The sequence below is a fragment of the Lithobates pipiens genome, unplaced genomic scaffold (genome assembly GCF_037356315.1).
Source record: "Lithobates pipiens isolate NorthernLeopardFrog02 unplaced genomic scaffold, aLitPip1_a1.2 Scaffold_8, whole genome shotgun sequence".
Taxonomy (NCBI): domain Eukaryota; kingdom Metazoa; phylum Chordata; class Amphibia; order Anura; family Ranidae; genus Lithobates; species Lithobates pipiens.
The window spans coordinates 166,769,025-166,786,007 of record NW_027507903.1 but is presented as its reverse complement, the minus strand read 5'-3'; the positions used below and the strand labels follow the sequence as shown (position 1 = coordinate 166,786,007).

General features: G+C 39.6%; 1 protein-coding gene across 9 annotated transcripts in view; it reads right to left on the bottom strand.

The window, feature by feature from the left end:
- CACNA2D1 (calcium voltage-gated channel auxiliary subunit alpha2delta 1) overlaps positions 1–16,983 on the bottom strand; it is a 930,857-nt gene that overhangs the window by 152,073 nt on the left and 761,801 nt on the right. For all 9 annotated transcript variants that reach the window (XM_077469518.1, XM_077469511.1, XM_077469509.1 and 6 more), the window contains one exon: positions 7,437–7,515. In XM_077469518.1, coding sequence (XP_077325644.1) covers positions 7,437–7,515 — 79 coding nt within the window. The remainder of the gene's footprint in view (positions 1–7,436; positions 7,516–16,983) is intronic.

The window sequence follows — 16,983 nt, the reverse complement described above, 5'->3', positions numbered from 1 at the left end:
AGATGATCGTGTGATTCCATATTTATTTTTGTTGTAAAAGGCATTAATAAAGTTTCTATTCTGTTGATATCAATGGAACAGGCAGTTAATAATGCATGTAGTATTTTGATAGGTAATATGTTTTTCTTAAACAGAAACTATGCGTTATTTAATTGTTAGCTAACCTCTTTGCATAGTGATTGTTACCTAGCAATCCTGTGACCTGGGGTGACTAGACTGGGAGCTGTGAAACAGCAGTCCTTTTTTTTTACTCCTAATGAAAATATAATTTGCCAGTCCTGGTATGTGCCTCAAAGTGTATTTTTGTTTTTATTTTAGAAATGAGAAACACTCATATTATTCTTTTATTATCATAACCCTTATAACTAGTACTGTATAGAAAATGTATGGATGAACAAAAACAATCATAAGATCTAATATTTCACATTTAGATCAAATCTACTACAACACACATTGGCTCATTATTTTAAACTGAATATATATTGTATTTTCCTGATCATATCTGTAAGATTGTTAACCACTATAAGTTATTTAAGTAACCAATAACTTTAAAACTTAAGTCATTACCCACTGGGGTGTGTTAATAATGTAAATGTTCAAAATTCCCAAGAAAATGACTGGTATCTACGTGGAATATATACATAATCTTAGTCCCTACTGTAAAAAAGTTTTTTTTTTTGTTCTATAATTTAATAAAGACAAGAAATCCAAACTAGGTGGGAAAGTAAAGTCCAGCTGGTTATCATGATGTTAGATATGAAAGGGGTGGAGATATCACTACCAATTAGGTTAGAGAAGATTGAAGTCTAAAATATAAGGCTAAATGTAACCCCATTGTCTACTTTAAAGTTAATGCTCAGTTCTCATAGGTATCTGCCAACAGGCAGGTTCAGTCATTTACTGCTCTCTAAAAAAAAATGAGCAGTTGCATGCGCGAGTACAGTCTTCTAGCACACCACCATCCAGCATGCAGGCAGAGGGTGTGCGATCCCCAATCATTCATGATAGGGAAATTCCTCCACGTACACTGTTTAGCATGGATTGAGAAATCTATTAGATGTCTCTCATTGTGCCTGTGGGGTGAAAAAGAGAAATCTATGTGTGTATGGCTAGCATTAGGATTCCCATCCTGGTGTGTTAGCTTTGTGAATTAAGATTTATGACTACTATTATTTGTATTTGTCTCTTAATTGTAAAGCTGTCTATCAGGATACTTTGACATTTTAGTTGGAGTGCAGTGGTCAATGTGGGCTGAATAAAGCATGCAACTACACAGATAATTTTAAAGTATTGTGTTTTTTCTCGTTATCCTTTCATCATCGTTTCTCATTCTAAATAAAGCTTATCAAATCAGCTTAAAGTTGAGTGCCACCCAAAAATGGAGCTTCCACTTTTTGGAATCTTCCCTCCCTCCAGTGTAACATTTGGCACCTTTCAGGGGGGGAGGAAGGAGCAAATACCTGTCTAATACAGGTATTTGCTCCCACTTCCTGGCATAGATCACAGCGGCATTCATGGTGACCTATGCCACTTCTGGCACCTACTCTGTCCTCCCCCGCTGTCTTTTGTCTGGGAGACAGAAGACAGCATGGACCAGTGAACACATGCAGCGCAACTCGCACATGCACAGTAGGGAACCAGGAAGTGAAGCCGCACGGCTGCCGACATCCCGGGCTCCCTGGACAGGTAAGTGTCCATTTATTAAAAGTCAGCAGCTGCAGTATTTGTAGCTACTGGCTTTTAATATTTTTATTCAGTGGACCTCCGGTTTAAGTTAACACATTCACAAATCTGCACTTGAGCACACACACTTTCATGTCTTAAACCCTTCCCGTCCGTGCTATAGCCGGATGACAACTACAGCGCTGACCTACTTTGCCGGGAGGACATCATATGATGTCCCCCGTGCGTGAGCGGCCTGCGCACCCCCTACAGGGCATGCGTGGTGCAGTCGGTGATCAGCAAGTCTACGAGACATGGCTGATCACAGATAGGATTAAGGGGTCGATCCTGACCCCTTACCACGTGATCAGCTGTCAGCCAATGACAGCTGATCATATGATATAAAGAGAGGTAGTAATCAGCTATTTTTTTCTCCTCACATTGGTAGTGTGAGGAGAAAAAAAGCCATTCACCGGTGGCTATCAGAGGGACATCAGTCCTGATCACGGAGAGCCACCACCAAGTGAACTGTGGCCACCTGTGCCACATGCCAGTGCCACCTACCAGTGCACAACAGTGCCACCTATCAGTGCCCACAGTGCCACCTATCAATGTCACCAATCAGTGCCCCATCACCAGTGCTGCCAATCAGTGTAACCTACCAGTGCTACCTATAAGCGACACCTATCAGGGCCCATCAGAGCTGCCTTATCAGGGCTCATCGGTGCCACCTTATCTGTACCTACCAGTGCAGCCTATCTGTGCCCATCAGTGAAGCCTATCAGTGCCCATCAGTGCCGCCTCATCAGCGCATATCAATAAAGGAGAAAAATAACCCATTTGCAAAATTTATAACAAACTATGAAAAAATGTTTGTTTTTTTTCCAAAATTTCAGTTTTGTTAGTTTAGCAAAAAATAAAAACCCCAGCAGTGATTAACCGCTTGCCATCCGGCCCATAGCTGAATGACAGCTACAGGGCGGTTGCATAACTCTGGGAGGGCGTACTATGACATCCTCCCAGAATCCTGCTCTCACACGCCCCCAGGGCGCGCACCCAAGAACATCCATGACTTCTGGGTCCAGAATCATGGTAAATGGGCGCTGATAGTGGCCGTTTACCATGTGATCGCTCCGTCAATTGACGGATCGGTCATTTGTAAACAAACCAGCGTCATGTCATGACGCTTGTTCCTCTCTCCCCTCTGTGTACTGATCGGTACAGTGTGAGAGGAGAGGGGGAGAGATCAGTGGAAGCAGTACAGCTCTGTGACAATTGCTGTCACATCAAGCCATCCATCCCTCCATGCTCAACCATACTCTGCCATACCCAGACATACTCTGCAAATACCCTGCCATGCTCTGCAATACTCTGTGATACCCAGCCATACTCTGCAATACCCAGCCATACTCTGCAATACCCAGCCATACCCAGCCATACTCTGCAATACTCGGTGATACCCAGCCATACTCTGCAATACTCTGTGATACCCAGCCATACTCTGAGATACCCAGACGTACCCAGTCATACTCAGCCATGCTCAGCCATGCTCGGCTGTACTCGGCTGTGCTCGGCTGTGCTCGGCTGTGCTCGGCTGTACCCGACCTCTGTATGTGTAGGAGAATCTATTTTGGTGTGTCATTTTTGGTATGCACGTGCTATGTGTTAGAAATATTGTATAAATGAACAACTTTGTGTTAAAAAATGTATTTTAACCACTTCCCGCCCGCTGGCCATCATATGATGTCCTTGACTTTGCGCAGGATATCTGAATGATGCCTGCAGCTATAGGCATTATTCAGATACCAGCTTTTTCAGCCGGCGATTCCCTACACAATGAGAATGATCATAGTGGCTGTTCCACTGCTTGATCGTTCTCACAGGAGGCGAGAGGGGATATCCTCCCTCTCGCAACCCACTGTGCTTCTACCGACTCACCGCTATGATCAAAGCCAGGATCGTTTTTTTTTTTGTAATAGGAATAAAAGTGTTAAAAAAATTATTTTTGGGGGAAAAAAAGTGTCAAACTAAAATAAATAAAGTAAAATGAACAATAAAAAAAAATTAAAGTGCCCCTGTCCCCGTGTGCTCACATGCAGAAGTGAACACGTACGTAAGTCCCGCCCACATATGAAAACAGTGTTCAAACCACACATGTGAGGTATCGCTGCAAACGATAGAGCGAGAACAATAATTTTGGCCCTAGACCTCCTCTGTAACTCAAAACATGTAACCAGTAAAAAAAATTTATGCGTTGCCTATGGGGATTTTTAAGTAGTGAAGTTTGGTGCCATTCCATGAGCGTGTGCAATTTTGAAGGGTGACATGTTAGGTATCTATTTACTTGACGTCACTTCATCTTTCACATTATGCAAAAACATTGGGCTAACTACACTGTTTTGTTTTTTTTACAGCACAAAACATTTTTTTCCAAAGAAAGTGTTAGAAAAATTGCTGCGTAAATACTGTGTGAGATAAAAAGTTGCAACGACCGCCATTGTATTCTCTAGGGTCTTTGCTATATATATATATATATATATATATATATATATATATATATATAATGTTTTGGGGTTCTATGTAATTCTCTAGCAAATAAATGATGATTTTTACATGTAGGAGAGAGATGTCAGAATTGGTCTGGGTGCTCCAGAACACCTGAAGGTGCTCCCTGCATGTTGGGCCTCTGTATGTGACCACGCTGTGTAAAAGTCTAACACATGTGGTATGACCATACTCAGGAGTAATAGCAGAATGTGTTTTGGGGTGTAATTTGTGCTATACATATGCTGTGTGTGAGAAATAACCTGCTAATATGACAATTTTGTCCAAAAAAAAGAAAAAAAAAAGAATTGCAAAGAATTGTGGGAAAATGACAACTTCAAAAACCTCACCATGCCTCTTTCTAAATACCTTGGAATGTCTTCTTTCCAAAAAGGGGTCATTTGGGGGTATTTGTACTTTTCTGGCATGTTAGGGTCTCAAGAAATGAGAGGCCGTCAGTACTTCAGGTGTGATCAATTTTCAGATATTGGCACCATAGCTTGTGGACTCTATAACTTTCACAAAGACCAAATAATATACACCAAGTTGTACTTATTTTTACCAAAGATATGTAGCAGTATATATTTTGGCCAAAATTTATGAAGAAAAATTACTAATTTGCTAAATTCTATAGCAGAAACAAAGAAAAATTCATTTTTTTTACAGAATTTTCAGTATTTTTTCTTTTATAGCGCAAAAAATAAAAAACCCAATGGGGATTAAATACTACCAAAAGAAAGCTCTATTTGTGTGAAAAAAAGGACACAAATTTCATATGGGTACAGTGTTGTATGACTGAGTAATTGTCATTCAAAATGTGAGAGCACCTAAAGCTGAAAATTAGTCTGGTTAGGGAGGGGGTTTAAGTGCCCAGTGGTCAAGTGGTTAAACACCACCAAAAAAACAGCTCTATTTGTGTGAAAAAATTTTTATTTGAGTACAGTGTAGCATGACCGCACAATTGTCATTCAAAGTGCGACAGCGCTGAGCGTTGAAAATTGGTCTGGGCAGGAAGGCGGTTTAAGTGGTTAAATATGCTGTCTATGCATTTACAGTTCAGAATGGCTAACATACTGTATGTGAACCGTTCTATTTAGCAAATGGTAATACCTTTTAGCATTGGTAACCTTAATTAAAGTGTTCCTGTAGCTAGTGATCAGGCTCATTCAAATGTTAGCAGGGACTAGGATCCTAAATTAAATATTTAGGATTCCTTGTTTTGAAAGCATATCATATTATACCAAAACTCATTATGTTGTTGATTTACTTTTTTTTTTAACATAATCATTTTGTATCTTTGGGTCATCCCTTTTTCTATCACTCTTAAGGTGACAGACTACTGTTCAGATATTCTGTAGAATTATGTCAGCAAAGCAGGCTCAAACCATGATACCCCCTCCTCCACTTTATTTGTTGTTTTGGTGCATGGTGTCTGCAAACATAGCATTCTGTTTCTGCTGAACAGTTCTACATGTGTCTCATCTGTTTACAGATACATTTTCCGAGAACCTTTGTGGTACATGTAGACTGTATTTCCCAAACTTAAGATGTGCAACAATTTTTATGGAACCGCAATTTCCAAAAGATAGACACTGGCAACTTCTAGAGATTTTTGAAGATCCTTTTTACATTCCTCAGCATTGAAGGTAGCATCGTTGGGAGATGCCCACTAGAGGGAATATCAACAAAACCGCATTTCCTCAATTTTAACAGAATGTGTCTATCATAGATCTTTTGAAAGTCTTTTATGGCACTGCCCAGCTTTATCTCAACAGATTTTCCTCTAAGCCCTTGTACACACAGTCGGACAATCCAACGGAAAATGTCCGATCGGACCGTGTTGTCGGATAATCCGACCGCGTGTGGGCTCTATCGGACTGTTTCTGTCAGAATATCTGACTGACAAAGTTTCAGAGCTGGGCTATAAAACTTTCCGACAACATGATCCGATCGGACTTTGTCCGATTGTGTGTAGGGAATTCCGATCGGACAAAGTGCCACGCATGCTCAGATCAAATTCCTAGACCAAAGCTATTGGCTACTAGCCTGAACGTAGTCCCGTCGTAACGAATAACGTCATCACGTTATGTACGATCGGATTTTCCAACAACTTTGTCCGACCGTGTGTATGCAACACAAGTTTTGGACAAAATCCGTTGGGCAAAATCCGACAGATTTTGTTGTCGGAATGTCCGACCGTGTGTACAAGGGCTAAGGCCTTCTGAAGTCTCTTTTCACTGACATGTTGAATATGAAAAGACCTTTCCTTAGTAGATGGGGGTCTGTCAGTAACTAAACTTTGTGCCTATTTTCTAAAGTGGAGAACCTTTAAACATCACCTCCTAATCTCATTTTATTGTTTGGAACACAGAAGCTGATGCACTTTCTCTATACAATTGTATTGTTACTTTTTTCAATCAAGAATGTTGACTGTTTATGCCATTTGTTCAAAAAAGGCTTGACAATGTAAAACATAGTACATTATATGTTAATTAAGCTGTTACTTATTATAACAATTTAGAAAAGGTTCATATCGTAAAAATGAAATCAACATTTTAGTGTTCACATAAGTTCACAACCCTGTCAGCAAAAGGGAGAACTAGGCTGTGGAATAATACAGTTCCAATTAAATATGAAACAGTTTAAAGAAGAACTCTGGGATGGCAAGATCTGGAAAAAAATAGTGTATGCCATTGCTCTCAAACACTCAGATCACTATAAACTACCATGATTCCTCTTTATCTAAAACCTTACAGTGTATTTATAGGTAAGCTAAAGATAAACAAAAGAGACATAGATTAAAGTACAATCCATGTAAAGCTTACATTGGAGACAACTTTGCAATATTTTATTTTCAGAACAAAAGGAGAAGATCAAAGGTTAGACCATTTGTCTTTACTCCTGAATGTAAAGGAGAACAGGTAAGCATAATGATTTACTTCCAGATTCCAAAACCCCTCTGCACATTTTTTTTTTTTTTGTATGAGTAAAGCTAAACTTCTAGCAACTGGATATGAACTTTATAACAAATATACAAGAAAATGAATGCCACTGTTTCACCTATGCTACTCTAATCTAAACTATATTGTTTGGGGTTGTAGTCAAAGATTCGTTCTACAGGTAGATAACTGTACCTGATAAAGATATAGAATGTTCATCAGATCTTACATAGCATAGAATCTACGCTTGGTCAACCTTAGATATACTGTACACATTTTTTTTTACTGTACCTTTGTTTTCACAAGCCATCCACTGTATCGGTCCCTTATCATAATTATGCTGTCCAACAGAAAAGGTAAATACTCGGACCTAGAAAAAAAAGGGAATTATGGTAATCAGTTAAGCATTAAATGAAGTACAACTTTACTTCAGTTTAGGTAACCCTTTGCATAGTTTAACATTATCAATGGATTTAACAACTAGGAATATAACATGCTTGCCACTTTTGCACTCAAATTGGTACAATGCCTCCTTTATAAGGAAAGGGCTGATCTGCACTCAGGATGACATCCAAAATTGTATTTCTTTATTAAATACATGTACAAAGCTGTAAAACAGCCTACGCATTTCGGACGTTTGTCCAACCTACTTTATATTTGTTAAATGTCCTCATTCGCACAGCATAATGTATTTAAAAATTGCACGAAACACACTCATTAATGCCCATGACCAGAGTGAAAAATCTAACATTATGGCAGTTTGTGACTTAGGCCTTGTACACACGGTCGGAGAATCCGTCGGAATGTGTCCTATCGGACCGTGTTGTCGGATAATCCGACTGTGTGTGGTATGCATCGGACTGATTCTGTCGGAATATCCATCGGACCCAATTTTCCAACATGTTGGAAATATTTCCCGACCAACTGGTTCGATCGGACATACTCCAATCATGTGTAGAGAATTTTGATCTGACGAAGTGCCACGCATGCTCAGATCAAATTCCTACATCAAAGCTATTGGCTACTAGCCTGAACGTAGTCCCATGGTAACGAAATTACGTCATCACGTTCTGAATGATTTTTTGACAACTTAGTCTGACCGTGTGTATGCAACAGTTTCGGATAAGATCCGACGGACAAAATCCGACGGACAAAATCCGACGGATTTGGTTGTCGAAATCTCCGACCGTGTGTACAGGGGCTTAGAGATGAGCCTTTACTGTATGCAGTAATATAAAATACAGAGTCCCTCTATGAAGTGTCTTGTATCATGCCATTACACACTGTACACTACACACTGTAACTTGGTAGATGTTGCATTAGGAGGGACATTCTTAGCCTGCACCCACTCCAGGAATCCAGCATACCTCTGTTACCTTACTCCCATAACAGAATTTGGTCCCGCCGTGCACATAGCACAGACCTCATGTGTGCACTCATTAACTCCTTCTTTCCCTTACCTCATGACCTGGCCACAGGTCTCCATAACGCTGGTTTGTATCTGGTCGCTATTCGATACTCACTGATGGGGATGGAGCAAGAACATCGACTCCCTTGCTACTGGAGCATGCGTCACCTTTATTAGGTACCACGCCTAACAATTAACTGATTGGTGTATTGAACTTGTGCTTGGTTACTCTTAGCAACTATACTCCTCCTTGTCTTGTCACGTTACCCTTTGTAGTGGTCTTACTTCATACTCCTTTGTGCTTTACAGACCCTGAATCTTTAGATACACCCAAACCAACATGCACACTTTTGAATAACTTCAGACCAGTCTCAGAAAAGTTAATGTAACTTTTATGAATAAGTTGTAGCAAAACAGTTCAATATGAACAACATCCTTCTCCCTCATCTAACTACAGTTGTGTGGCTGCCCAGGCATACCTCCATGAGGTGATAGTCCATCTTGGTATTGTCAAAGGCTTGGATGTCTTCCAAAAATCCCAGTGCCTTTAGTGGACTGAAAAACGCAGCAGTCCCGATACCGCAAGCCGTGAGCAAGAACAGAACTATTCAAGGGCCCTGGACCTCAGCCTTCACCTTTTTTATAGCACAGGTGGGCTGGTTGGGAATTACTTAACCCTTTCCCCTGGCCAGCCGCTAATTCACGAAGATCAACATATTTTAACCCGCCTACACACCAGCATGGTAAAATATTATATGTATCTCTTTGTTTAAGAGGAAACTTGGCAGCAGTGTTTGCCATAATTAACCCTGTCTGTAATATGCAAGAAAGATCTCCATTAGCAGTTGTAACTAGTTTTGAACACTGTCTGTTGTAACAAATGGTTAAAAACTTAGTAGCCGGACTTCATGCATTGCATGGTAATGAGAGAGAGTTCATTCTGTCTTTTGGACAGACTAACATTGTTCAAAAATATCTTTAGTCAGCCATTACACCTTCACCAGAAAAACATCTAAGCCCTTGTACACACGGTCGGAGAATCCATCGGAATGTGTCCTATCGGACCGTGTTGTGGGATAATCCGACTGTGTGTGGTATGCATCGGACTTATTCCGTCGGAATATCCGTCGGACCCAATTTTCCAACTTGTTGGAAATATTTTCCGACAAACTGGTCCGATTGGACATACTCCAATCATGTGTAGAGAATTCCGATCGGACAAAGTGCCACGCATGCTCAGATCAAATTCCTACACCAAAGCTATTGGCTACTAGCCTGAACGTAGTCCCGTCGTAACGAAATAACGTCATCACGTTCTGAATGATCGGATTTTCCAACAACTTGGTCTCGACCGTGTGTATGCAACAGTTTCGGACGCAATCCATCGGACAAAATCCAATGGATTTGGTTGGCAGAATGTCCGACCGTGTGTACAGGGGCTAAGAGTTAACAAATGTTTTTCTGTCATTTTTATAAGACAAGCTCTTTGAATGGGAACACATAACAAACACATAATGAGGTTTTCTAAATTTTGACTGAAAAAGTGGAAATACTCTTTAACCACTATCCGACCAGCCACCGCAGTTATACTGCGCCAGGTTGGCAAGGCTGCACAAATCGCTGTAGCTGTCTGTTTCTCCTTTAAGATGCCATAGCAGGCGTGCATGCCACTGATGCATGTGCCCAGTGGGCGCAATGTCTGCTAGGCACCCATGATCGCTCATGACAAAATGAGGATGGTGATGTGTGTGAGTAAACACACAAATCCCAGTTCTCTCAGGGGAGAGGGGACCGATCGTGTGTTCATACTTAGTATGAACACAGATCGGTCTCCTCCCCTAGTCAGTCCCATCCCCCTACAGTTAGAACACACCTAGGGAACACAGTTAACCCCTTGATTGTCCCCCAGTGTTAACCACTTCCTTGCCAGTGACATTTATACAGTAATCAATGGCTATTTTTAGCTCTGATCGCTGTATAAATGTCAATGGTCCCAAAATAGTGTCAAAAGTGTCCGATCTGTCCGCCATACAGTTGCAGTCCTGATAAAAAAAATCACAGATTTCCGCCATTACTAGTAAACAAAAAAAATAATAAAAATGCCATAAAAATATCCCCCCTACAGTTAGAACACACCTAGGGAACACAGTTAACCCCTTGATCGCCCCCTAGTGTTAACCACTTCTCTGCCAGTGACATTTATACAGTAATCAATGGCTATTTTTAGCTATGATCGCTGTATAAATGTCAATGGTCCCAAAATAGTGTCAAAAGTGTCCGATCTGTCCACAACACAGTTGCAGTCCTGATAAAAAATCACAGATTTCCACCATTACTAGTAAAAAAATAAAATAATAAAAATGCCATAAATATATCCCCTATTTTGTAGACGCTATAACTTTTGCGCAAACCAATCAATATACGCTTATTGCAATTTTTTACCAAAAATATGTAGAAGAATATATATCAGCCTAAACTGATGAAGAAATGTGTTTTATTTATTTATTTATTTATTTTTTGGGGATATTTATTATAGCAAAAAGTACAAAATATTGTGTTTTTTTTTCTAAATTGACGCTCTTTTTTTGTTTATAGCGCAAAAAATAAAAACTGCAGAGGTGATCAAATACCACCAAAAGAAAGCTCTATGTGTGGGGAAACAAGGACATAAATTTTGCTTGGGTAAAATGTTGCACGACTGCTCAATTGTCAGTTAAAGCGATGCAGTGCCATATAGACATGTGCACACTGAAATATTTTGTTTTGGAATTTCGTTTTCGTCAGAAAAATTAATTTATTTAGTTACTCCTGAAATTCGTTTTTATGTATTTCATTTTTCGTTAAAAATTGCATTAGTCCGAAAATCCACATTTATTAAGGTTGAATCTGTCATTGAAGGCTTATGGTGTCTGTCGAATGTTCAAAGAAGATTCGACAGAGCAGCTAAACTGTATGACTCCATATAGTTTAGCTGCTCCGTCGAATCTCCTTAGAACTTTCGAGAGACACCATAAGCCAAAGATTCAACGTTTGTATGTTTTTCGCTGCTTTGTCGAATCTTTGTCCTTCATGTTGAATGTAAATAGTTCAAAAAGAAAATGGACTGGTAATAGTGATCACTGATCAGACAGGTAACAAGATAGGGTATATAGAATCTCAATCTATAATATAGAATCTATAATAATAAATCCCCTCCACAACACGGGCAGCCTCTGAGGCTATCACAACACTAGCAACACTAGTATCACTATCAGGTTCACAACACTAACAAAATAGCAGCAGATTATTATGAAAAAGTTAAGTTGAACTGTAGCTTGCTTCACTATTGTTCTGCTGCTGTGCTTATGCTTAATTGCTGAATAATTCATGTTCTCTGACAAACGGACCAGCTAAGATTGACTGTCTTCTGAAATGATTCAGTGTGTGTATGTCTCTTTCTGCTAGCAATCGTAAATGAAAGTTGGCTGTACGTGTGTACTTAGTTCTAGCTATTTTACTGCTCCTCCTCTTTGGTTACGGTCAGCCAATAGCATTCATCATCATCAATATTTTTATTTTACTTCCCCCACCTGATTCCAGCAGTGATCTTTTCTCTCTATGTCAAATCTTTCCTCTCTGTGTCAAATCTTTTCTCTCTATGTAGAATAATCCTGGATTAATAGAGTTAAGGTTAGGCACATTCGACCACAGGTTCGATAGACACAGTTATTGTCAGTGTCATGTCGAATCTCCTATCTATATCGAACTGTTGTCACAACGAAAACGAAAATAAAGCATTTGTTTATGTCGGATCTTTCGTTTTTCGGATTCTGCACTTTCGTTATCGTTTGTTATAACGATAACGAAAATACCTGAAATTCGGACGAAAATGCATTCGGATGAAAACGAAAGCACATGTCTAGTGACTATCGCAAAAAATTGGCCTGGTCAGTAAGAGGGCAAATCCTTCCGGGGCTGAAGTGTTTAAAAGATGAGTTCACGTTTAAAAAAAATAATAATAATAATAAATGCACATATTTTTGCAAATAAAAAATATGTGCATTTTTTTATTTTTTTGTTGGGAGCCTGGGAAGCATTGCATCCATGATCAGCATGGGTGCTATGCAGACACGTATGGCCAAGCACACTAGCAGGAAGCATTGATCAACTACAGCAATGCTCAACAGCACAGTGGTAGTTCATTGAGAATTACTAGCCAACAGCCACAAAGGTTGCCAGACCTTGTCGTTTTCTATTCATAGAACTTTACAGAATGTAACAGAGAGCCAGGGAAGCATATCACCAGACACCTATCATATTGGGGAGCTGGGGAGGTGTGGGGGCCAGTGGATTTGCAACATGCTACCCCACCCTGAATATGGGTGTAACAAGTGACATGTTACAAAAGGTGAACTTATCCTTTAGGAAGTAATCAGCTACCATGCACCTACCTGGCCACAGACATGAAGTTATCTCCCAATGCAGTTGAAAATTACCATATCAGGCAATTCATGCCTGCAGATACTCTGACCCTTGAAGATTAATAATGATTAGAATCACTAGTCAGAACCTTTTTTTTTAGGTTGCTGACATCAGTGCTCCATTTATATACTATTGGTTATGCAACGGTCATCCAAACTTGTTACAATCAACATGGCTGGGCAAACAATCATTTATTATCCTTTGGATGATTAGGTGTGGTTGTGTAACAAGGCTATACTTTCCAGTCTAAGTAAGCTCATAACCAAGATTAAATGAATTACATTGTGCTTTGTACATTTTAAATATAAGAGCACCAAACATTTACATTAGTGGGAGAGCGCAATGTAAGAGATATTGCTGGGCTAATACAAGTGAAAATTGGTTCTAACATATACATCATACGGTGCATTTTCCTTCAAATAAGCAGATCATTGATAAATATATAGTATGGACAGATATTATTATGGTCCTAGACTACAATCTTTCTAATTGTGACAAAGGTAGCATTCAATATATATGGCAAATTCTTGGAGCTGTACTGATGCCATGTACACACAAGCGGAATGTCTGACAGAACAAGTCAGACGGGAGCTTTTCATTGTTCATTCTGATCGTGTGTATGCCCCATCAGACTTTTTACTTTGAAAATTCTGATGGACCTAGAAATGGAACATGTTCTAAATATTTCCGACAGAACCAATTCCTATCAGGAAAACTGCTCTTCTGTATGCTGTTCGGATGGACCAAAAACGACGCATGCTCTGAAGTACGAGGCGGAAGCTATTGGCTACTGGCTATTGAACTTCCTTTTTCTAATCCCATTGTACGCATTGTACGTCACCGTGTTCTTGACGGTCAGACTTGGTGTGATCGTGTGTACGCAAGACAGTTTCAGCAGAATTCCATTGAAACGCCATCAGAAAAACCTTCAGTTTTTCAGTTTATTTTGATGGGAAAACCGGTCGTGTGTACACGGCATGAGGAGTGTCTTGATTGTTTTGAAATGTTTTGTGGTTAACAGCATCAAATACAACTATGGCATTTCTGAGGAAAAAGTGCTTGAGCAGTCAGTGTTATTAGAATCACGATATAATGCAGGAAGAGAACATGTTATGACTTGATGAAGACTAGCATTTCCTAATGGCACTAAGCTCAGCCAGCTGGTCACAATGAAATGAAAAGAAAAAAAAAAGTCACAGTAAAATATGAAATATGCGGTATTATGTGCCGATGAATCCTTTCATTGCATTAGAAATAATTAAAGTGTATGTGAAGCCAAAGTATTGTTTCTGCTTTGGATAGAGTAGGATATAGATAGAATCCCTGCCTAAATTTTTTATTTCAGTTGGGGAGATTTCCATTAGCTTCCTGTCCCGCCAAGGGAGGAAAATCTCCTCTTAGCCCTTGTACACACGGTCGGACATTCCGACAACAAAATCCCTCGGACTTTGTCCGACGGATTTTGTCCGATACTGGTGCTGCATACACACGGTCGGACAAAGTTGTCGGAAAATCCGATCGTTCGTAACGTGACAACGTTATTTAGTTACGACAGGACTATGTTCAGGCTAATAGCCAATAGCTTTGGTCTAGGAATTTGATCTGAGCATGCCTGGCACTTTGTCTGATCGGAATTCTCTGCAAACGATCAGACTTTGTCCGATCGGATCATGTTGTCGGAAAATTTTTATATCCAGCTCTCAAACTTTGTTGGTCAGACATTCCGACGGAAAAAGTCAAATGAAGCCCACACACGGTCAGATTATCCGACAATACAGTCCGATCGGACATTTTCCTTCGGAATGTCCGACCGTGTGTACAAGGGCTTAGACAGCTGTCATCAGAACAAGTGCCCCCCACTGGAAGATTTATCCACTATTTTTGTTCCAGTGCAGTTTTGGATTATTCTTTTCAGTGAGCTCCGACATTAAGTCTGCCAGAAAGAAGTGTAACTTTTAGTAATCTCATTAATTTATTCAACACAGGTTGCTTAAAATATCATAAATATATTGAGCAAATGTGCATTGAAGTAGCAGCAGAATTTCATAGCTTTACCAATGACAAAGACAGTTTTTTTTACCTTTGACCTTCCCTAGTAAAAGGTCACATGAAAAAAAAAAGTCTCCGAAGATTATCTGTGAACACCCCTAGCGACATCTGAATGGATCATTAAATGGAGGAGTATTTGTGGAAATTTAACAGAATGAAAAATGTAAAATGCTAGCAGATCTGAATCAACCCTGCACATGACCCAACTCAGTCCTACACAAAACTTGAGATATGCCAGACACATAAGCACTATGCATTTACATTTACTGACTGCAGATGATTCCAGGACAAGTTTAGAAAGAATGAATACAGTGCATTAAGCATTGACCTCTGTAATGTAAAGGAGGAAGCCCTCTTACACAAACATTTAAGTATCACGTTCTAGACTTTTAATAAAAATGTATAATAAATGTAAAGCAACAGCTTTCATGACTATTTTTATAAGTACCGCAGATGTCACTGCACTTGATAAATTAGTACTTCAGTACATCACTTTACTAACCAGCTTCAAACAGATGCCTAATCTCCAATGACATTAGAATTTTAGAGCTCATGTATGAAAGCATGTGCAGACTTGCAAAACAGCATAAAGCTACAAAGAAGTAGGACATAGTCTCAGCACACATCAGTTTTGTTCAGTTTTTTCATAAGTCTTGTATCTGCTTCGCATACGTTTCTAATAAAACATCCATTAACCTGCTTTGTCTACAAATGCAATTCACCTGATGCATTAGGAAAAGAAATTGCATTGGTGTGAATAAGTCATGCAATTACAATTATAATATAAATGAAACATTGAGGGTTATTTACTAAAGGAAAAACCACTTTGCACTGAAAGTGCACTTGGAAGTTAAGTCAATGTAGATCCGAGGGGGACATGTAAGGAGAATAAAAAAACAGCATTTTAGCTTGCACATGGTTGGATGATAAAATCAGCAGAGCTTCCCCTCATTTCAGATCTACCCCTAATGCCCCGTACACACGACCAGACTTTTCAACATCAAAAGTCTGACGGAATGATTCCGGCAGACTATTCGAACGTGTGTGGGCTGCAGCGGACTTTTGATTTGCAAAAGTCTGACAGACTTTAGAAATGGAACATGTTTCAAATTTTTCCGACAGAACTCTGCCAGACCCAGAAATCCACTTGTGTGTGTGCTAGTCTGACAGACTAAAACCGACGCTAGGGCAGCTATTGGCTACTGGCTATGAACTTCCTTATTCTAGTCCAGTCATACGTCATCACGTTCAAATCCGTCGGACTTTGGTGTGATTGTGTGTGGACAAGTCCGTTCATTCAGAAACTCTGTCAGAACTCTGTCAGAACTCCGTCAGAACTCCGTCGAAAGTCTGCCGGACTTAAGTCCTGTCGTGTGTACGCGGCATTAGAGTTATAGCGACTGCACTTTCAAGTGCACTTGCAGTGCAAAGTGGATTTGCCTTTTGTAAATACCCCCCCCCCCCCCCCATTATATCATACAATACATCAGCTTACCCTGTGTACTTACTGATATAGCAAAAAAAGGACTTTAAAGTTTATCATGTTGTAACCCCAGGTAAGAGAAGTGAGTACACAAAATATTAATATAAAATTACAAAAGTTTATTTATGATTCGATATCCATAAAATGGTGTAAAAACTGTTAATAACATGTATGACCTCTGATTCCCAATGGGACTAAAGCCCCAAATATATATTAAAGTGAAGTAATTGTAATTAACATGCATAATAAAATAATTATAATTAACATAAATGTGGCCGGCTGGTTTGCAGGAAATAGAAATATCGATCTCTGATCTCTATGCATTTTGCCAGTCATTGGCTTCTTCAGGAGTAATACAAAACATCAGAGGCATCTGTACCTTTTTCTTGGATGTGGTGCGGCACAAGCAATTTGCACGTCACTACTATGGTTCAAAT